This window comes from Sciurus carolinensis, chromosome 19, assembly GCF_902686445.1.
Source record: "Sciurus carolinensis chromosome 19, mSciCar1.2, whole genome shotgun sequence".
NCBI classification, from domain to species: Eukaryota; Metazoa; Chordata; class Mammalia; order Rodentia; family Sciuridae; genus Sciurus; species Sciurus carolinensis.
The window spans coordinates 21,359,077-21,381,350 of NC_062231.1; the positions used below are offsets into that span (position 1 = coordinate 21,359,077).

General features: G+C 46.9%; 1 protein-coding gene across 4 annotated transcripts in view; it reads right to left on the reverse strand.

Annotated features, from left to right (window-relative positions):
* Positions 1 to 645: 645 nt before the first annotated feature.
* Positions 646 to 22,274, reverse strand: part of Cntn4 (contactin 4) — a 968,730-nt gene continuing 947,101 nt past the window's right edge. For all 4 annotated transcript variants that reach the window (XM_047534796.1, XM_047534794.1, XM_047534795.1 and 1 more), the window contains 8 exons: positions 20,972 to 21,121; positions 19,461 to 19,531; positions 17,959 to 18,193; positions 15,026 to 15,138; positions 14,328 to 14,514; positions 13,787 to 13,899; positions 4,605 to 4,773; positions 646 to 2,427 (listed from right to left, as the gene is read on the reverse strand). In XM_047534796.1, coding sequence (XP_047390752.1) covers positions 2,327 to 2,427; positions 4,605 to 4,773; positions 13,787 to 13,899; positions 14,328 to 14,514; positions 15,026 to 15,138; positions 17,959 to 18,193; positions 19,461 to 19,531; positions 20,972 to 21,121 — 1,139 coding nt within the window. In that variant the 3' untranslated portion in view covers positions 646 to 2,326. The remainder of the gene's footprint in view (positions 2,428 to 4,604; positions 4,774 to 13,786; positions 13,900 to 14,327; positions 14,515 to 15,025; positions 15,139 to 17,958; positions 18,194 to 19,460; positions 19,532 to 20,971; positions 21,122 to 22,274) is intronic.

The window sequence follows — 22,274 nt, forward strand, 5'->3', positions numbered from 1 at the left end:
TTCCCAGAAGGGTTGCAAATTCAGGATTGGCGGGTGGGAGGACTTCACAGATGAGCTGGGGCCGGAGCTACCCTGGGATGGTTGAGATCTGGGGAGGAGGGATGAGGGGAAGGGCCGAGCATGGGACCAAAAGGCACGGAGGTGAGACCAAGCAGGACTGAGGGCCAGGGAGGGCTCAGAGAGGCTGGATCCAGAGTTGAGCTGATTTAGATGAGGAAGAGTCTCCTGAGCTCAGGCTTAGACTTGACTCTTTTGGTCACTAGAGGAAGGGACAGCAGATGTACTTAGATCAAATCTACAAAAGACTTTAGCTCATCAAGAGGAAATATTCAAGTCTGATCTTCAGGACATTTCTTGGTGGATTTTAACCATCTCACCTTCCAAGGAGGATGTGAAATGGTGTCTCCAGGGTTGTCAATCAGTAAGGGACAACACTGGGTTGTCTATCTTTGGGTCACGGCCAGAGACTTTTGAGTCCCTCTCTGATCCCAGATTAAGACTAGCACAAAGGTGAGCTAACAAGATTCCCTGACAGGCAGGCAGGAAAAATGCTCCCAACAGACAGAATCTTTACAAATGACAGAATATTTATTAACAATACCTTTTAAAAAAAGATTACATATGCTAGATCACTGGTAAATATCATTTACACTGCGGGGGTGGGAACTACCTGGGGTGCCATTTTTTTAATTCGTTTTATGATTTTGTTGATTTTTTTTTGCATGTGATTTTAAATTTTATTTGAACAGAGAAGTAATCATATCAAACTAAGAAAGGAACACAGCTTGAAATACTGACAATATATGTATATATATATTTTTTTCCCAGTTACCTGATTTTTACACAAGTGGACTCCTGATCGTGACTCTCTTGGATCACTGTAACTAGAAGGTTGAAAAGTTTAACTTGTATTCTTGGTAAGCAAAACCGACCAATGACAGGCAAATTTTGAGAGATCTCTGAGAAAGAAGAGAAGGCGGCAGTGTGTTTACAAGTCAAAGTTTTTATAGAAAATTTCATTAGCTTTTATAGTACCATTCCACGAGTGCCCATTTACAAAACCTCTCCCATTATAACAAATAGCTCTTTTGATAAGAATATGATTTTGTTGATATTGTCATTTTCCAACGTGTAATTTTGAGACTTAGAAGGTAAAGCTCATAAAGCAACCCGGCTAGCTATTGCAAAGCAAGAGCATCATCAAGATACCAGACAGTTGTACTAAAGATCTTTTATAGAGTCATATGAAAAATTCGTTGCAGCAATTATTTTGCTGGAACAGGAGAAATCTTCCAAACTGCATAAATGACCATGATTCAAAACAAGGGCTCTATTATTACACAGAGAGACATAGCATATATAAGAAATTGCGCAAAGAAATTATGAAACCATTGATGGAGAATTGACATCTTCTTTTAAAATTTACATTCCAAAAAGGTACATGGAAAGACAGTAAAATTATTATTATTATTTTTATCCTTTGAAAAGACTTGGTTGACTATAGTAACTTTGGGTCTATGTTACTACAGGCTATGCAAGTTCAAATTTGATGTCTAAGATAATGCTACTACGAAGACAAGGTTAACTTAGTTGAGTGAAAAGAAAAGTCTTAACCATACGATGATAAATTCAGGGGTGAGAATATTGTACAAGATGCCTCTGGGCCAAAAAGTTTAGCTTTTGAGATCTGCAACCATTCCTGAAACCATCTCAAGTTCTGTTGAACAACAAAATTCACACTGGGGGCAAGAAACCGTATGATATGTGTCAAAAGGACTTGATTCAATGCATTAACCATTCAGAGAGTAATTTATGTACAGCAGCCTTGGTTTCAGAGACCAAGTCGTTTTGCCACTAGAGCCTTGTAAAACTGTACAAGTAATTTGCAATGTATTTACCAAGATGAGTTTCCAACTCTGTCTTTAAAGGAAGTATTTTCAAATCATAATTGTATGGTTGTGTTGCTCATAGCATTTTACAGCAGAGGAAAAAAATTAATATCTACATTATATGTTAACTTTAAAAAATTCTATAAAACACTAAATATATAATAAAAAATATGCATATAAGGACATGTAAACTGCTTTGGTAACATCATATTACAGATGTCTTCAGTGCATTGCAGAGTTTCCAAAGAAACTTCAGACAAAGCTAGATTTGCTTTGAGGAAGTACTGTATAATGCCATTCCTAAAGAAGCAAACACATTTTTTTTTCCAGTAATAAGATGTACTCGAACAACAATATTACTTAGTACTGGGTGTCTTCAAAACAACTAGCTAAATGTTGCTTATAGTATAAACAGCAAGTCCTTGCGAGAACTTTCGTCATAAACTAGATCTGGCTGTGAGGGAGATCATGATGGTGCTGATGGCTGACAGGGTACACGCGTTGGAAGTGGAAGCCCCGGATCCTCGCGCGTAGGAATCTGCAAAGAGAGAAGGGATCCACTCAGCAGGCCTTACCCAGCAAGGTCACTCCAGGGGACCGGGAGGCCGCGGGCTTCACCAAGTGGAAAATGATCTCCCAGTGCCTCTGTAATCCTCGTCTGCCACTACCTGGCTATCAACCTGGGAGCAGGTGCCAGGAATTCCCTGCAACTCTGTTGTAAAATAAGGCCATCAATGTGTAAGGTGGGAAGAAATTTCTTCTCTTTCTTTGCTTCTTCTTTTTTTTTTTTTTTTCCTTCTTTTTGGTACCAGGAATCAAACCCAGGGATGCTTAACCACATAGCCACATCCCCAGCCCTTTTTATTTATTTATTTTTATTTAGAGACAGGGTCTTGCTCAGTTGCTGAGGGTCTTGCTCAGTTGCTGAGGCTGGCTTTGAACTTAGCAATTGCAATGTTACCGGTTTGACCAAAAAAAAAAAAAAAATCACGACTCCCTTTTGATCTGTACCTTGGTGCTGTGCGCTGACCAAAATGACATTTAAATCTTACAAAAACCTCTCCCAAGAGGTTAGTGACTCCATTGAATGGTTGTGGGGCCTGGGGACCAAAGAGGTAATACCATGTCTAAGATTGCCTGGTTATCAAACAGCAGAATTGGGAATCAAAATACGACCCCTTTCTCTAAACAAAGTAATTGCAGTCTTTTAAAAATTTTCCTGATGGGTCTCGCATTTTTTTTTCATAAGAGTGATCTCTAGGACTCACCCCTTTCAAAGTGGCAAGATCTTTCTGCCCTACATAAGGAAGAATCCCTTGAGGGAAGAGATACTCTGCTTAGTCACATCCTTAACCATGTAATAGCCACACCCATATAATCACATAACACACAGTTTTTGTAATGAATGAAAAACAGGAATCATCAGGCAGTCTGAAGAAAAAAACCCTTGCAGTGATAAGAAAGCATGTGGTTAGATTTTAACACAGTGAGATAAGCGAACCCCTGATCTTGTGTTTTCATGCCCTGGAGGTTACGCCTACCTCTCAACAAAAACCTGGCTTCCTTTAAACCAAAGTTTGAGATCTTGTTTGCTGATGTCTACATCCAATCACCCTAGGTTAATTTATTTTCTATTTTATTTTTATTTTTGCAGTCCTGGGGATTGAACCCACCACCTCCTGTATGCTGAGCAAGCACTCTACCATTGAGATCATTCCTGGCCTCCCTCCCTTGGTTTTTGAAACACAATGGAATGCAAAAATAATGCAAAAATACAGCTGTCATTAAACCCCATTAGGAACCACACCTAGGTTCTGGAGCTTGGATCTTGGGGAGCCTCAGCTTTATACCAAAGTCCTTTAATATTAGCAAAGACTTACTAAATCTAAACTAAACAAAACATATGTCAGAGGAAAGGTAAAATGGCCAGTGAGCTTTTCCTCTCCTGATTCGAGGTGCCCAAATCTTGTAAGGGCGATTAAAATTGCTTCATGGAGACTTTACTGTTATTCGGTACCCGTAAGACATAATAGGTCATTGGTTAAACGTATGGACCCTGAGCAGAGGGACACTCAGAGCTAAAACTCAGGACTCTGTGGTGAGGATTTTCCTTTATGATTTCAAATACCACCTTTCCACTGGTGTCTTGGAAATCTACAGCCGGCCGTGATCCCCTGATCTCCAGGCTGCTAAATCCAAAGGTTGGTGGCAATCTACACTCGATACCCAACAGCAGTCTTTCTTCTGTATTGTGATAAAATACACAAAGCAGAAAAGTGACCACTGTAACCAGTTTAAAGCGTACAAAGCAGTGCCTTTAGCTGAAATCCCCTTTGGCCAGCATCACTATTTCTAGAAATTTCTCATCAACCCAGATGGAAACCCAATGTCTATTAAACTGCCGCCCCTCCCGGCCAGCCACCACCAACCTGGACCCTGACTTCTGTCTCTACAATTCTACAGAATTGAATGCATTTGCTCACAACACATAAAAAGAACATGAACACATAAAAAATAAACTTAGAGACATCCCACGCATTCTGTTCAACGGGTTTGAAAATACTCTTAAGGATGTGCGGCCCTATGTATTCATGCCCTGACACACACCCGTCCAGCATCCAGAGTGTTTAGTTTAAAGTGTTTTCAGATAAAGACACTGAATCACACAGTTTCACGGGAGACGACGTGCTACCGTCTTTGGAGGAAGATGCTTACTTGATATCTTTGGAATTCGGATTTGTTCGCTGCTGCTTCCGTCTCCTCCGTCACTGAATGGCTTGATCTCTATTATGTAATCCTCATCGAAAGGTAGAGAAAGCTCTACGGATGTCTTATTTGTCTCGATGACAGATGTGCTGCTTTGCCTGTTCCATCTGTACAAGACCTGCCGGTACAGAAAGCACAGGTGTCACCTGGCTGTCCTCACAAAGACCCCCAAGATGGAGTGTGCATCTGCTTTCACCTGCAGTACCACAGAGACCATCACCCTCTGAGTCTCCCTTCTCCAACCTGTCAGATGGGGACAATAACCCACCTCTCCGGGTGTTTCCAAGATTGCACAGGGAGGACCTGGCTCCAAGGAAGAAATAGCACCTCTGAAGCCTTAATGGGAATCTGACATTTGCGGCAGGGGCCACAAGCCCAAGAGACACCTGGCAGATGACCGTTCTCATGAATTACAGAGGAGGGGACATCTCAACCCAGGGAGATTTTGGAAAGGGAAAGCTAATAGTCTTCCCCCAAACTGGGACCCCGTTTCACCAGCCTATGTGGAGAAAAGGCATTTACTGTCACTCGGGAAACATCTGGGACGTGCAAATAGCTCCGGGATTGAACCCCCTTTTTTTTCTGGGCCCTCCTGCCCAGGGTTTTGAGTTTGGAGGGGAGGCATCCCCCCCAGCTCCTGTTAATGCAGGAGTATTCAGAGGTGAATGATTAGGTTACGGTAGCTGTGACCCCACGCGTCCATGCTGGTTTGAATGGACTGGGTGGGGTGGTGACTCCAGGCAGGGGCGTGGCTGCAGGAGCTGGTCACTGGGGCGTCTCCCCTCCCGCTTCCTGCTGCCCTGAGCTGAGCAGCTTCCCTCTCCTCACCCTTCTGCCAGGATGGGCTGCCTCACCTTGGGCCCAGAGCAATCAAGGTGGCTGTCTATGCACTGAGGCGCCTGAAACCCTGAGCCCCAAATAAACTTTCCCTGCTCTAAGGTGCTCTCGTCAGGTGATGTGGTCACAGCGAGGAGAGAGAGCTCACTAGAGCAGGCTGTGACTTATTTGGTGAGGTGGCTATCGAGCACCCCTGGACACACCTTCACTGGCCTGTGACTGCCGGCTCTGATCAGCAGCACACCCACCAGGACAGGGACAGAGAGGGGAGGGCCTGGAAGACGGGTCTAACTTTTTCTATTCAGCAAGGATCACGATGGTCCCCGTCCTGAAAGTGCTTCGGAGGGACCTCATCAATAGCACCAGGTTTAACGGTCACTACAGTCCTCCAAGACGGGCACTGCGACTCCTTTTCACAGAAGGGGAAATCGAGGCAGAGAGAGCCCACGGAGCCGGCCAGAGCCAGGGTGAGGATTCCTAAGCCCACGCTCTGAGGCTGCTCCGGCCCACCCTCTGCAGTTTCCCACGACAGTGACGAGATGGGGCCACTTCAGGTGGGGGGTGCTCTCAGCTCTGACATGCCGCTCTGGGTACTGTGGGTACTGATGTTCCAGACCCGGATGCTCAGCCGGGGTGGGGGTGACCTCACACAGAGGCACTGCACTGATGCAGACGGTTTTGGTGGTCACAACAGGGAGACCAGGGATGCAGCCGACAGTCCCACAATGGAGGAGGAGCCAGGCCAACGTCTGAATAGGAAAGAGGTGAGACCTTGATCCAGGTCCGCACCAGGCTGCCTGAGTGAGACCCCACAGAGGTCAAGAAAATAAGATAGAGCACAAGGCCCTGAGTTCGATCCCCAGTACCACAAAAAAAAAAAAGAAAAGAAAAGAAAAGAAGATAGAATGCATATATACAGGAGGGATTCGAACCTAGGATGCTCTACTGCTGAGCTATATCCCCAGAACCTTTTCATTTCTGATTTTGAGACAGGGTTTTACTAAGTAGTGGAGGCTGGCCTTGAATTTGAGATCCTCCTGCTTCAGCCTCCTAAGTGGCTGGGACTTGTTTAAAAACAAGATCCTTCGATAACATCAATAAGGGAAGGGCATCGTGGGCTACGTTAGTGGCTCTCAAATTGGAGCCTACATCGGAATTACCTGGAGAATTCATAAAACAGAGACTGCAGGGGCCCCTTCCCAGAATCTCCTGAGCAGACCTGGGCTGGGGCCTGAACACTGGCAGTTCTAAGAAGCTCTCGGCTAATGCCAATGCTACTGGGCCAGGGGTCCCACTCTGAGACCCACAGACTGGCTCCTCTTTTCCCCTACACATGCTGATTGGTGGAGAGTAGAGACAGAAGGTCATTTTCTATCTCGAGACCAAACCAAACTTAAGTGAAATTCATAAAAATATCCTTAAAATCATTTAGTTCCCATTTGTTCCCTGGCATTTTGTCACCGTAAATCCTGTCTCTCTAATACAAGGTAGAAGCGCAATTTCCTTAAGGTGGAAAGATTCATAAGCACCCCACCCGCCTCCCACCCCGGGAGCATCATTTGTACCCGGCCTGGCTTCCCTTGCTAACGATCAAGCTCCAATAAATCCGCAGGCACATCCAGGAGTGTCAAAGCTTCTCAACGCAGCCCTTCAGGAGAATGGGCTTGCTGATGGGATGCAAGGTCACATCTGGCTTGGAGGAATAAATTGCTTCTGTGATTTACCTCGGGTCCTTGCAACTGCTCAGAGAATTCAACTCGTTTCAGATATAAATCTAGAAGAAATGTTTCCAGGAAAAGAGCAGACCTCTTATCAGCCCTGCTTCTCAATCTTGCGATATTAGGGACCGTGGCAAAAACCTTAAAAAAGGACCTGAAAAACCTTTATTTACACCAAACTCTTGGTTCAGCTGATGGCTTTGAAGGCTGTCTTTGCATTCGCTAAGGGAGACAGGGAGAAGGTGTGGGTTTGCAGGAATAAGGATAATAATAGCCAGCAATGAGTGTTTCTACTATGGGACGTCGGATGGGTTCTTAATGTTTAGGTAGATGACACTGTGACTATGATTCCAGACACGAGACTTGGAGATGTCAATCAACTGCCCAATTTCAGGTATTCTATTATAGCAGCACAAACACGCTCGTCTCCCTTCCTGTCTGGCAACAACTGGAGCTGAGAAGTCATTGCCACCCTGGATAGTCACAGACTCTGCAGGCTGCTGGAGACTCCAGAAGTTGCCACTTGGTTAGGCTGGCACCTGTGACCTCAGGACCTTTGCACTTCCTGTCTGCTGTACTTGGAATGCTTTCCCAGAGAGCTGCCAGGGTCGCTCCTCCTTTCTTTCAAGGTCCAATTGAAATGTCACTTCCAGAGTGACTTTTCTTGGTCTTTATAGAAAATATGAAGTCTCTCCTGTTTGTGCCCTGGCTCTCTCCAGTGCCCCACCCTGATTAATTTTTCTTTGCAGGACTCTATTACCACTTGCTCTATTTGTGTATTGCTGACAGCAGAATGTCCAGTGACTGAAGTCCCTGTTGCCTGTGATGCTGTATTCTGATCCCAGGTCTCTGACATCTTAGCTAGGTGACTTCGGCACAGTTCTTTCTCCGTAAAATTAGGGCACTAAATTCTAGAAAGGGAATTTCCCCCTGAATGGGTTATTATGAAGTTAAGATGGCTCAGGAGAGTGCTTCGCGCAGGTCTTTATGATATTTGTTAAAAGGAGACGTGACTTGCTTACGTCTCCTGCCTGGTTCTGCCGGCAGTTTAATTTGCCACACCGAGACCAGAGGTCCTCCCGGTTAAGTCAGGTGTCATAAGGCACCTTGAAGATTTGTGCCGACAGAATGTTCTGGGACTCAAAGAGTCTAGAGTCAACTTCTGCTATTCAGACTCCCACCCATGCAGAGATCTCAGGGCCGTAGACAGTTTAGTCAAAAAGGAAAAGAAAAGAAAAAAAAGAAAAGAAAAAACAAGCCCATATCCCAACACCTTCAGGGTTTAGGAGGAAAACTGAATTAGGAAAAGGTTAAGTTTCATATAAAAACCTTTTAGAGGAGGAGCCGTGGATTGAACCCAGGGCCTCGCACATGGCAGGCAAGGACTTCACCACTGAGCCACATCCCCAGCCTGGCGATACAATAGCTATTTTTTATTATTATTTTTTCTAACTTTTACAGACTACATTTAATTCATTGAATAGCTATTTTTAATGAGTCAAACTCTCTATCAAAGATCAATTCTTCCCACTGCCACCAGACTCACACTTTATTCAGCCTATAAAAATGGAATCCGGTGGGTTTCCTGAGGTCTCATCTCTCTCACACACACAAATGTCCGGTGGCAATCCATACCGCGTCTGCTCCGGCTGCAGTGAGAAGCCTTGCCATCTACCTCAGGAAGTCTAAAAACCTGGCTTCTCTTGTCCCAGCCTCAAAAGAAGGGGGATATCGAGTGGGAGAGCAAGGGCTCTGCACGTGTCCCCCTTTTTTTTTCTTTTCTTTGTGGGTGCTGGGGATCGAACCCAGGGCCTTATGCTTGCAAGGAAAGCACTCTACCAACTGAGCTATCTCCCCAGCCCCGGCATGTGTCCCCTCTGACCGTCTGTTCTGACCTCTGTCTTTCCTGGGCTGTCCCTGCCTGAGGTTTCTACAGCCTTTCCCACGCTGGACATTCACATCAGCGACACTTGCTTCAACACAAACTTCCCCACACGCAGGCGCCTTTGTGCAGTCTTGGGTCTAGAAGTCACAGCGAACTAACACAAAACCATTTTTGGAAAAAAACCGTCTGGACCCAGCAGCTGGGTTATGGGACGGAGTCTGCCGCTCAGGATGGAAGCAATCCCAAGCTCTCTGGTCTTTGTTGCTCTGCTTATGCTGTTTCTATCAACACAAAAATAGTCTCCCCCAACCCTACGCCAAGCCCACAGATCACTTCTGGGAGGTCAAACGCCCCTTTATTGGTAGAGACCTGTTTTATTCCCCAACACACCCTGCGTGAGACTGTGCTACTCAAACGAATCTTCCCTGTGTGTATTAAAGCCTCGGCTGAGGTCATAAATTCAAGAAGGGCTTTCTCGAAAAGGTGTTACCCAGAGAGGAGAGTTTCTGAGAGGGAGCAGGTGTACCAAGAAGTGCCAACTAAATAATAATCGTGACTCGATTTTTCTTCCAAAAATGTCTATGATCTTTTAGGCCCAGTTCACTGCAGCAAACTGCAGCGTGCCTATGGATCCCCGGGTCCTGGTAATTCCAAGCCCTCCAAGCCACTGAGCTCAAGGGACTTTAGTTTCCACATCTGTAAAAGGTGGGGTGGATGGTCCCAGGTCCAGCGGACATTTTGCCTGGTTGCCTGAGATACTTCAGGAGGCTCCCTGCCCATCAATTTCATTTCGGTACCAGCCTGAGAAGGAGCTTAGGCATGGAACTTTTCTGCAGTTCCTGGGGACCCCGGTGGCTCTCTGCCTTTTTAACTCTACTTTTCCCACCTGTTCTAAAGGGTATAAGGGAAAGTCAGGAGGAAGAACTAACCTCTGTCATTACTATGATTTTTCATTCTCTTCCTTGGTTTGGTTAAATCATTTACTTTTCTTTGTTGTGATGATTAAGGTCAAGATCATCTGCCCAGTTAGCCTGATCAGAACTCCAAAGTTGCAAAGGTCTTCCTTCTTTCCTCCCTCCCTCCCCTTTCCTCCTTTCCTCCCTTCCTTCCTTCCTTCTTTCTTTCTTTCTTTTTTTTAAAATCTACTCTTTCCTCATTCATCTTCCAGCCTAAACCAACCCCATGTCTCTTTGGTCATCGATAAAACTGATCCTAGAAATGATTCCACATGATTTCACAGCAAGAGGAGTTAGGAGATGAGATGTCTCTCATGACCGAAGTGAAGGTAGTCTTGGTGGGAGAAGTAATGGAGACAGATGATAATTCAGACACTGTCTCGGGAAGCCCACAGTTAGGGGATTCACAAGCCACCAACTAATGACAATCGTCCAAAGAGGATGGTAAGTACTTTAAAAAATCTGGTAAAGAACACTGTGGTTGGGTGTGGTGGCACATGCCTGTAATACCAGCAACTTGGGAGGCTGAGGCAGGAGGATCACAAGTTCAAAGCCAGCCTCAGCAACTGAGCAAAGCCCTCAGCAATTTAGTGAGATCTTGTCTCAAAATAAAAAATAAAAATGGACTGGGGATGTGGCTTAGAGGTAAAGTGCCCCTAGGTTCAATTCCCCAAACTCCCCGTAAAACAAACAAACAAAACCCCCCAACTCCTCTGCTCTGGCCAGTAGGAAGGCTTCTAAGCTCGGAGCTGAAGAATGAGCCCCTGGTTAAGGATTTCTGGGGCAACAGTCACAGGGATAGAGAACAGATAAGCAAAGGGTCAGAGAAAAACGAAGATACTAGCAATTTCTCCTTAACAAAAAAAGAAAATGCAGTCCCAGAGAGTTTAAGTGATTTACCTAAAGTCACACAGCCAAGAGAGAACCAAGCAATGGGTGTCCTATCGCTCTCTGCTACTAGATGACACTCCCCAAAAGAGTCTGGATTTGGGGGATTGGAGGTGTGCTGGGGACTGAACCCAGGGTCTTCTGCATGCTCGACCACTGAGCTGCCATGACTGTACCCCAGCCCCCAGAGTTTGCTTTTGCAAAAGGATTCCATAAAAAGGTTTGCAGATGAGGTCATATTCTGCCACCATGGGACTCCAAGTCACTGTGCCGTAAGGAGGAAGGAAATATAGTCCCTACCAGGCAGGGTCTTCCCAGGCCTTCTCTAGTCCCACTTCCCAAGATTCTCCCACCCCCACGTCAACGCCCAGTCCAGGTTCCGTAAGCAGGTCCGACAGCACGACCCGATTTTCGATCTGTATAAGAACATGACAGGCCACCAGCCTCGGGGCTTAACGCCGCCTGCACACCCCTTTCACTTGATCTGCAGCACGATGGCGAGATTTTTGTTGTTAAAAAGCAAAACAAAATAAAATTAGAGGAGTTGGCAACATTTTGAAATTGAAATAGAGGAGAATCCATTTTTCCCCCTACTGTCTTTGTCAAGTCTGCAATAACCGGGCACCGAGTCTCCAGGATGGCCCGCAGCTCCTCCCGTCTGATAGCAAGACACTCTCTCTAGTGGGCGGTAGCCTCCCTCCAGCCGGCCTCTGCCATTTACATGGTCCAGGGGGAAGGTCTTGGCTATGCTTTTTCATGTACTGAGTCATCGATGAAAGAGGATTTTGCAAGACCCTAGAAAATTTTGACTTTCAAGCTCTCCAACTTAAAAAAAAAAAAAATCAAATTCTTCGGTTTGGGGTCATAATTTTCCTTTGATAATGGAAACCCTGGGCTACTTCATTTAAAGCTGACTGGCAAAATGTGCAAAAGAACTACCGTTTCCTTTCAAGAATTCATAGGAAACCACTAGAGGTCAAGAGCACTGTCAATATAGTCCGGATGATTATGGATTCTTAAAAACCCTTTTAAAAGTCACTTCCTCATGACGTCCCTGGACTGGAGAGGAAATGGAATAGAACATAATTTACATCTCCTCCCTGTATTTCCTGTTCTCACGTCTCCTCGTGCGGGAAGACAGCTGATGCTGATTTCCAGTGACAGAGAATGCTCCGCCTCTCTTTGCACTAAAGTCCCTTTTTGAAGAGCTTTGTCCATTAGAAAGGAAAACGGAGTCAAAATTTATCTCCATGGAGTTTGCATTCATTGGCCATAGTTTAAAACTTCCTTGGAACTTTCTGGAACAATTAGACTCATTATTCCTGATGACAGCCCTTTGGATATTGGAAGTGGGCATCATGCTCCTGGGGATTTTTAAATTTTTATTTATTTATTTATTTAACCCAACTAAGTATCCTCAGTTCCTTCCTTCATTCCTCAGGAAATGTGTCCAAGCCTGATGATCGGACACAGTCTTCGCAGTGCATCCTCTGGTCTAGAAACAGGGCTGCCCCCGATTCCCTCTTCCCTGCACACGGATTCTAGTCCTTACATCAAAGGGTAGAGTCCAGTTCCCCTCCCTCTGACTGACAGCTGGATTTCTCGGTGGCCATTTTCAGTCTTAGATTTGAAAGTCCTGGGCAGCTTTACCTTTATTCCTCCTGGAAGCCAGAAACCACGCCAGGGGTCTGACTATCTGGAGATGGCCGTACTCTGAGGAATCCCGAGCCTCCCCCAGGGAGAGGCCTCACCAGACAGGGACCCCTGGCCAGATTCTAGCTCTCCACCCATTGAAAGAGAGAAGCCTGAAGTGTACCAGGAACACCTTAGCCAGTCCAGGCCTGGGAAGTGCCCACTCAGGCCCGGCCCGGATTTCAGAATCACGAAAACTGTACACGGTGGTTGTTTTAGCCCCTGGTTTTGGGGAAGCTTATCAGGAGACAAGAGGAAGCCGTATCCTGGTCAAGACTTCTTCTGGTTGTGGTAACAAAGCTACATCCATTTTCTTCTTCTTCTTCTTCTTCTTTTTTTTTTTTTTTCTTTAAACAACTTTTCTAAAAACGTCTGTTTTTCTAAATAGATGAAGTTTCCTAGCTACAGACACCCATGAGCAGAAGTGAGTAACCAGGAGTAATATTGGGAAGTTGCTCTTTTTGATTTAATGGTATGACTGAGACAGAAACGAAGCCGCTGGTGAGAAATATTGAAGAGTGCTTCTTCAGGACCCCTAACCAGCCTTTCCCCACAGCCTGGAACCATGGCTGATGTGTGCTGCCTGAGACTAACGGTTAGGTGGCACTCGGGCTTCGTTCAGTGTCTCCCAAAGGTCCGCGTGCTAAAGCCGTGGTCCTCAGCCTGTGGTAGTATTGAGAGGTGGTGGAAATTTTAAGAGGTGGGACTTAATGGAAGGTTTTACATCATTGGGGGACCCTGGTCCCTGGGACCCTGGTCTCTTCCTCTCTCTCTGCTTCTCAGCTGCCCTGATGATAGCTTGCTTTACCACAATGGCTGCCTTGCCACAGGCCCCAAAGCCACAGGGTCAACTATCTACAGACTGAAAGCTCTAAAACTTTGAGCCGAAATAAACCTTTTCTCTTTATAGGCAGATTATCTTGGGTGTTTGTTACAGTATTGAAAAACTGACTAACACAGGTCATTATCTAAGTCCTGATCAATTGTTAGGGAACATTTATAAAACTTAGCCCAAACCACTCTGGGGCAGAGATTCTAAAGGGGCCAGGAAAGCATCCTCAGGCAAAGTGAGAACATGGATGGTATGATTCACGGAAGGACACTGTCACCATTTAACAGCAGAATTAGGTGCCTTTGCCAAAAGAAATTACCCACTTTGTATCCTTTTACTTCTGACTCATTATCCAGGGCCTTCACTTGATCCCAATTCAGGATAATTTTGGAGTCCGATGAATTCCATATGATGTTTCCGGGAGGTTGGCTGGGTGCTATAAGAAAATTAAGATATACGAAGTCACAGATTATTAAATCTCAATGGATTCTGAGGAATATCTCCTCACCGGAATTTGAGAGTGCAGGCAATTTAATGGGCTATTGCACTAATATGTATCTTCAAGGTCACTGAAATCTGACGAGATACGGCTTTGCAAATGGAAAAGGATTCAGTTGGTCGCCTAACATTTATAGCTAAAAGAAGTAGCCCTTCCCAGGGAGGAGAAAAACATTTATCTTACTGTCCTCTGGAGCAATGAATTTGGCATGGTGTTCTGAAAGGTTCAGTTAGAATACTGAGGTGAATCTGAAGCCACATAATGATACCAATTAGTATGCAAATGATCAGAGGTGGAGAAAGGGAACGAACCCGAGACAGGTTTGATGAAGCCCCCAAAATATTTCTGAGCGAGTTGGTTCTTACGTGGCTTTCTGGTGGTGACATTGACCGTGGCGCTGGAGGGGCCCGTCCCAGCGGAATTATACGCCTTGACGGCCAAGTGATACAGCGCGCTGCCCTTTAAATTGGTGATTTTGGTCGAGGTCTGATTGCCCACAGTTCGTATTTTTCTAGCATTTTCTTCCTTGTCATCGTGTCTCCAGTATTTAACCTGAGAAGATACAAAGAAAGACGCCGGATATCAGACACGGGGGACATCGACAAGGTTATCGGGGAATCTTTTTTATTTTAATGCAGATTCTTACACTAGAGTTCATTTTCTACAACGATTCATGAGCAGAGCGTTCAGAGATTTGCATGTTCTGAGACGTCACCCACAAAAGTAAGAAAGCCCCCTTTTCTGTCTTTGGCGTCTTACTGAGAACCCCTGTTGGTTGTTCCTGCCTTTTCCTGGTCTTGGGCTGAGAGCCCAAGGGATGCTGGGCAGATCAGGTCTGAGTTCATAAATGCTTAAAAGTGAGTGAGTCTCAAAACATCCCACTAGAGTATCCCAAGGACAGAGTACAGTGTCCCATCTGAATATTTAGTGCTTCCATGAATTGTCAGCCAGAAGCCAGGTCCCTAAAACAGAGAGCTACGAATGGAAATGGAGGTCACTTCCCAACACAGTGGGTCCTGGAGACCCCCTGAGGGGTGCGGCCCCAGGCACACACTCGGCCTACCTCATAACCTTCTATCCGCCCTCTATCCTTCTCCAGCGGCGAGCCCCAGAACACTTCGATATCAGTGGCAGAAAGACTTCTGGCGAAGATGGTGGCTGGTGGTTTGCTGGGTTCTGCAGAGAAAGGACATAAAATTTATGACTCCATCAGCCCAAGTTTCTACACATGGAGTTCATTTTAAGGTGCAAAGAATCCAGAGTTACAGAGGTGTCCCGAAGGATGTCAGCCACACCCTCATTCTGCAGGGTGGTGGTGGTAGTGAAATCACGCCAAAGTCTCTGGTTCTCAGTTTGAAGGTGAGTGGTACGGAAGTAGCCAGAGCCAGTGTGGCTTAAGGTTTTCATAGCTAGCAATTCCTTCAATATAGAACTTCTTTCTTTTTTCTTTTTGGTACTGGGGATTGAGACCAGGGCTGCTTATCCACTGAGCCACAATCCCAGCCTATCTTTATTTTGAGACAGCAGCTCACTAAGTTGCTTAGGGCTTCCTAAGTTGCTGAGGCTGGCCTCAAACTTGTGATCCTCCTGCCTCAGCCTCCCAAGCCCCTGGGATGACAGGCATGTGCCACCATGCCTGGTTAGAACTTTCTTAATTAACACGTGACACAGGAAGTAGTTCTAGTCAGTGGACTATGAAAACATGAAAGGAAAGGAAAAGAAAAAAAAGAGTCAACTGACTTCACTAAGACTCCAGAGCACTGAACTCTAGTTTAGTTCCATGCTGAGATCTCTATCATCTTGGACAAGATTTAGCCAAGGTTTATCCAAGTCATTTGTGTCCTCAGCTACAAAGGACAGCTGGACCAACTGTTCCCAGAATTTCAGTTATTTTTGCTAGATTTCATTTGTATCCATTTGTATAGGATTTTTTTTCCTTTGAATGGTTTTTTGAAAGAAAAATCTAGTTTAGTCATGTCGTAAGTAATGATATTCATGAACTCTTACGTTTGATGGGATAGCTCTATATTTTCCTAATGCAACTCAAATCAATACTTGCCTCTTTGATACTTTTAAAAGTTCCTGTGGTGTCCCTTACAGTCATCTTATGTACCCCCACTGGAATGCACCTGCCCTCCAGGAAATGTTGAACCAGGATACCTCCACCTAGCCATGATGATGGAAGGGTCCATCTAGGCGTTAATGAATTCAGCATTGACTAGGTGTCAGGCACACAAGTGGAACTCCAACGACCCATCCTCAGCAGACACGCGTGAGAACACACAGCCACGGTCCAGCATTTGCAAGAGAGCGGGTGTGCGTCATCACAGAGGAATGCATGGACTGCGAACATGACCACGGCCATGAAAACAGGCGACCAGGAGGGAAGGGAGCACTTCCTGCCCTCGGCTGGCTGGGGGAATCAGACAGGCCGTGGTTATTCAAATTGGGGCTTGAGGATGAGTGTGAGTTCACAGGGTGGGCAAGACAGGGGACGGGAGCAGCTGAGGCATCGGGGTAACTGAAGGATGTGGTTGGGGCATAGAGAATGCAAGGAGTCTGGGAGGGCTGAGGTAGCTGGGGGCCAAGGAGAGGTGACGGAGGCTAGAGAGAGGTGATGGAGGCCCAGCAGAGGTGATGGAGGCCAAACAGAGTTGATGGAGGCCAAGGAGAGGTGATGGAGGCCAAGGAGAGCTGATAGAGGCTAAGGAGAGGTGATAGAGACTAAGGAGAGGTGATGGAGACCAAGCAGAAGTGATGGAGGCGAAGGAGAAGTGATGGAGGCCAAGTAGAGGTGATAGAGGCTAAGGAGAGGTGATAGAGACTAAGGAGAGGTGATGGAGACCAAACAGAAGTGATGGAGGCGAAGGAGAAGTGATGGAGGCCAAGCAGAGGTGATAGAGGCTAAGGAGAGGTGATAGAGACTAAGGAGAGGTGATGGAGACCAAACAGAAGTGATGGAGGCCAAGGAGAAGTGATGGAGGCCAAGTAGAGGTGATAGAGGCCAAGCAGAGGTGATGGAGAACTGCTGAACCTAAGACATGGTTCCTCTTTGAGGAGAAAAGACTTTATCACATCTTCACCAACTCCAAAGTAAAGTCTCAACTTCCAGATCTTTCCCATTCTGAACATCGCCTTTAAAACAGCAAAGAGAAGCCAGGTGCAGTGGCACACGCCTGTCATTCCAGTGGCTTGGGAGGCTGAGACAGGAGGATTGGGAGACCAAGGCTAGCTTCAGCAACAGCGAGGCACTCAGCAACTCAGTGAGCCCCTGTCTCTAAATAAAATACAAAATTGGGCTGGGGATGTGGCTCAGTGGTTGAGTGTCCCTTAGTTCAATCCCTGGTATAAAAAGAAAAGCACAGAGCCGCTCCCAGGATCATGGGGACCATGCAAGAGGATAAGTAAGCGTAGTGCTGGTTATAAAAATAGACGTAGTGGCAGGAAATGCCCATTTCTACTTTGCTATGCACTTAAGGGGATTAAAAAAATTTAAAAAGCGATAACATATGTGTAAGGAGAGAAGAGGCAAGCGGCACTTGGAATCGGGGCCCTCAGCAACATAATCAATAATGGCCAACCACGGATGCATTTTTATATATAGTAGATCTTTTGATAATGAACCACATCCTTTTTTAATTTCTTTGGTACCAGGGATTGAATGCAGGGGTGCTTAACCACTGAACCACATTCCCAGTCCTTTTTTTTTTTTTTTTTTTAAGAGTTAGGGTCTCTCTAAATTGCTTAGGGCCTCGCAAGGTTGCGAGGCTGACTTTGAACCGGAGATCCTCCTGCCTCAGCCTCCGGAGCCACTGCGCTGACAAGCCCGTGCCAGCGCGCCCGGCACGCACCACATTTTCCACATCAGGCTTTTCTCAAATCCGGATACACCTCTGATTAGTGCGTTGTGGGCATCCTAAGTGGACTGTCCATCCTGAAAGGAACGTTGCTGGAGAACTGAAGAAACGCCTCGCCTCCAGGGGGCGCCCGCCGTACCTTCCTCTGCAGAGTACACCAGCGTGGTGGGGCTGAAGGGGCCTTCGCCTTTGTTGTTGAAGACGCCCACCTTCACCTCGAACGGAGAGAAGGGGCGCACGCTCTCGTTCCTGAACACGTATCTGGAGGCATCGGCCGAGGCCAGCACCGTCAGCATCCAGATCATTTTCCCGTGGGGCCGGAAGGCCACCACGTACCCAAAGCCTCTGCCGTTCTGTAGCTCCTCAGGCACTGTCTGGGGAAGAAGGGAGGCGGCCTCAGGAATCACCGCAGCTTGGCCCCAAAGTTAAAACCACACATGCACCAACATTTTTGTCTACCTTTTCCCCCATCTTATTATTATTATGCTATTATATCAAAGGTTTATTTAAACTTAGGCTGAGTCAATAGTGGACCTCAGATATTCAGGAGATTTGAGATTGATGGCAGGCTTAAAAAACTGAATCTAACTGGGCGTGGGGGCCCCACCTGTCACCCCAGCGGCTCGGGAGGCTGAGGCAGGAGGATCGAGAGTTCCAAGCCAGCCTCAGCAAGACAAGGCGCTAAGCCACTCAGGGAGACCCTGTCTCTAAATAAAATACATAATAGGGCTGGGGAGGTGGCTCAGGGGTCGAATGCCCCTGAGTTCAATCCCTGGTACCAACAAACCAAACCAAACCAAACCAAACCTAAATCTGCAGTGGGCACTTGGACTCTGATGGTCACCCCCAACTCTGAAAGAGTTGGAAATGGGACTGGGAAAGAAAGCCGATAGTTGACCGAAGAGCCACCCCTTCCCGCGTGGGCTGTCTAATGCGGATTTCCCTCCAGTGCGCAATAGGCGAATCAGCCACGGGAGCCACGGGCGCCTCTCGCTCAGGCAAGATCTTCCTGCTCCGAGCAGAGGAACTCAGCCCCAGGCACTAAGGGATTTCTTGTGCTGCTGGCGCTCGGAGGCAAGGAAACGATTTCATTTTTCCAGCCCCAGTCTAGGATCTTTCAAAAACATTAAAGGACCCTTTTTCTGAAGCTCCCAACCTTCTCTCTCCAAAATCAATTTTTAATAAATTGGTGACTAACCTTCCTCCAGGTTGTTTTCTTTTATTTTTTTATTTTTTTTTAAAAACTCATAATCCAGCAGCAAGACGGATTGCCAGGCAAGCAAGTCGGTGCACCGAATCTATTGCTGGCAGATGCTTTAAATCAACTGGCCATGTAGCAATTCGGGAAGAAAAGAAAAATCTGGTTTTCTCTGAACCTTTCCTTTAATTCCTTTCTCTCTTTTTACTTGCGTTGTCTTCCCTTTCCTGACTGTTTTTAATTTGATGAATCAAATTAAAACTTGCCTCCACCATCGATGGGCAAGCACCTGCATTCCCTGCTACCCATGAGCTAGGTGAGAAGAAGCCTTCGTACTCAAAGGGATTCTAGCTGCTCAGAACAGAGGAGGCTTCCCAGCTACGATGGAAAGAATACAATGGCCCTGACGAATACATGGCCCTCGTGTCCTGTGGTTCATTTACCTCCCAGGTGATGACCAATTCAGATTTGCTGCCTCCACCACCACTGACGTTGGCTGGGGTGACTTCGGGAACTGCACAGAAGACAGAAAACAAGTTATATCACCTGGTAATGGCAGCTGAGGACCAGGAAATCTGGGAACTCACTGCCACCAAAGGCTTGGAGACACACACCTTCTTTGAAGACCAGAGTCAGCATGGAAAAGGGGCCCTGGCATCTGCTCAGGGATGTGAACCGTACCAAGGACATTGCTATCAGTCTCCTGTTTCCCTGTTCAGCAAGGTGCACGTTTGGGGGCACGTCTGACCTGTGGCTCAGCTCCACTCCCCAGAGACCCAGGGGTTCCAAGGAGGAGGAAAGAACTGAGGTGTGCCCCCAAGCTTGCTTAGGTGTTTATTAACCACGCGGTGATACACACAGGGAAGGGGGCCATCTCTGCTCACGCAGAGCTTACAATCCAGCTGGAGGCAAGAGCGCGTGGGGAACATTTATAAAGCAAGTCCACGACAAGGCTGAGCAGAGACAGAATGGAGAGGAGCGGTCCTGGAAGAGCAGGTTGCTGGACGGGGCGGGCTAATGGCTTCTCGGAAGGTGGTGAGCTTTGAGCTGGGTGTTGAAGGAAGCAGTGAGCACAGGGTGACCCCGTGGCTCCCCGTCTTAACCTCTTTCATCCCCACTTTTCTCTGTAAAAGAGGGGAAATCAGGCTGGTTTCCTCCCCAGGATCGCTGAGTGGAATTAGTTCAACTCTAATTTTGCAGGGGGCAAAGGAAGCATGAGGTTAGCTGGGTTATCATCAGGTGAGTGCCAGACTTCAGGCAGAACTGTCAAACAGGTCAGGCTGGGGTATGGAGTTGGCGAGTCGGGGGTGTGACCCCGTTAAAGTCAAGGATGTAGATTTAGATGGATTCTTGTTTCCGTGCTCTGAGAGTAGGGTCAGATTTCTTATTTGCTTAGGAACATTTCTATGCCTTCAAAAATCGTTTGGCTCATCTCTGCAAAGACCACACACGTGGGTTCACCACTTCACACGGAGAAGCCTGGCCCAGAGGAACCGATATCTCTCCCTGTGCTAAAACTGCATTCAGATGTTCTAAGTCTTAGCTTCTGGGATGGTTTAGACCCTAGGAAAATTCTAGGGGAACTTTCTGGAGACATTTTTTTTCCATCAGTGATTTCTGTGAGATGACATCCTTGGAAATGTGGGTTTGGGGTTTGTTTTTAATGATCCCATTGGAATCGTGGTGACCTGTGAGCTCATGAACAAAGAGTTGATGACTGAAAGCTCTGCGTACTCTACCAGTGAACCCAGTGTGGGAGATGCAACTGGTGATGGAAACTCACGGCCTGCCAAGCCCACCTCCTGCTGGCCTGATTTCTGATCTTAGAATCATTTAAGGGGAAGATCATGCTAATACACAGACTCCTCTGGCTGAAGAGCAGTGCAGAGTTCAAAGTCTCTCCAAGGAGCGGAAGCTGCTGGAACAGATTATATAAATCCTGGGTGCTACTCACGGGCCTCTTCTGTCCTCCGTTTCTCTGAGGGCCGGCTGGGCTCCCCAATGCCAATCACATTGGCTGCGACGGTGCGGAATTCATACTCCACCCAAGGGTTCAAACCCACCACTGTTGCTGTGAACGTCTTCCCATCAATGAGTTCTGGGACTGAAAGACATCAAAAGATGAGAACGTTTCATAGGATTCCTAGAAAACAAATGCAGACACCATGTGGGGAAGATAGGAACATCCATCCACCCATCCAACCACCCATCCACCCACCATCTACCCATCCATCTACCCACCCATCCATCTACCCACCCATCCATCCACCCATCCACCCACCATCCACCTATCTATCCACCCACCATCCACCCATCCATCTACCCATCCATCCATCCACCTGCTCATCTACCCACCATCCATCCATCCATCCACCCACCATCCACCCATCCATCTACCTACCCATCCATCCACCCATCCACCCACCATCCACCTATCTATCCACCCACCATCCACCCATCCATCTACCCATCCATCCATCCACCCGTTCATCTACCCGTCCATCTACCCACCATCTACCCATCCACCCATCCACCCATCCAACCACCCATCTACCCACCGTCCACCCACCCACCATCCACCCATCCGTCTACCCACCCATCCATCCACCCGTCCATCCACCCACTATCCACCCGTCCATCTACCCACCATCCACCCATCCATCTACTCACCATCCACCCATCCATCCATCCGCCATCCACCCACCATCCACCCATCCATCTACTCACCATCCACCCATTCATCTACCCATCCATCCACCCGTCCATCCACCCACCCACCCACCCATCTATACAACCATCCATCCACCCACCATCCACCCACCCATCCACCCACCCACCCATCCATCCAACCACCCATCCACCCATCCACCCATCTATGCAACCATCCATCCGCCTATCCATCCAACCATTCATCCATCCAACCATCCATCCACCCATCCATCCACCCACCCATCCATCCAACCATCCACCCATCCATCATCACCATCATCGCCATCACCATCATCCCCTTCAGGGTATGGTAGGTGGTCAGATGGTAGCTGCACAAACTGCTGTTAGAGGAAGTAATCCCAGAGCTGTTAAACTAATTTAGTCTGATCAGATACCAGCAACTAGAGAAACACAAATCAGAACTACTCTAAGATTTCATCTCACTCCAGTCAGGATGGCAAGTATCAAGAACACAAGTAACAATAAGTGTTGGTGAGGATGTTGAGGGAAAGATACACTTATACATTGCTGATAGGAGTGCAAATTGG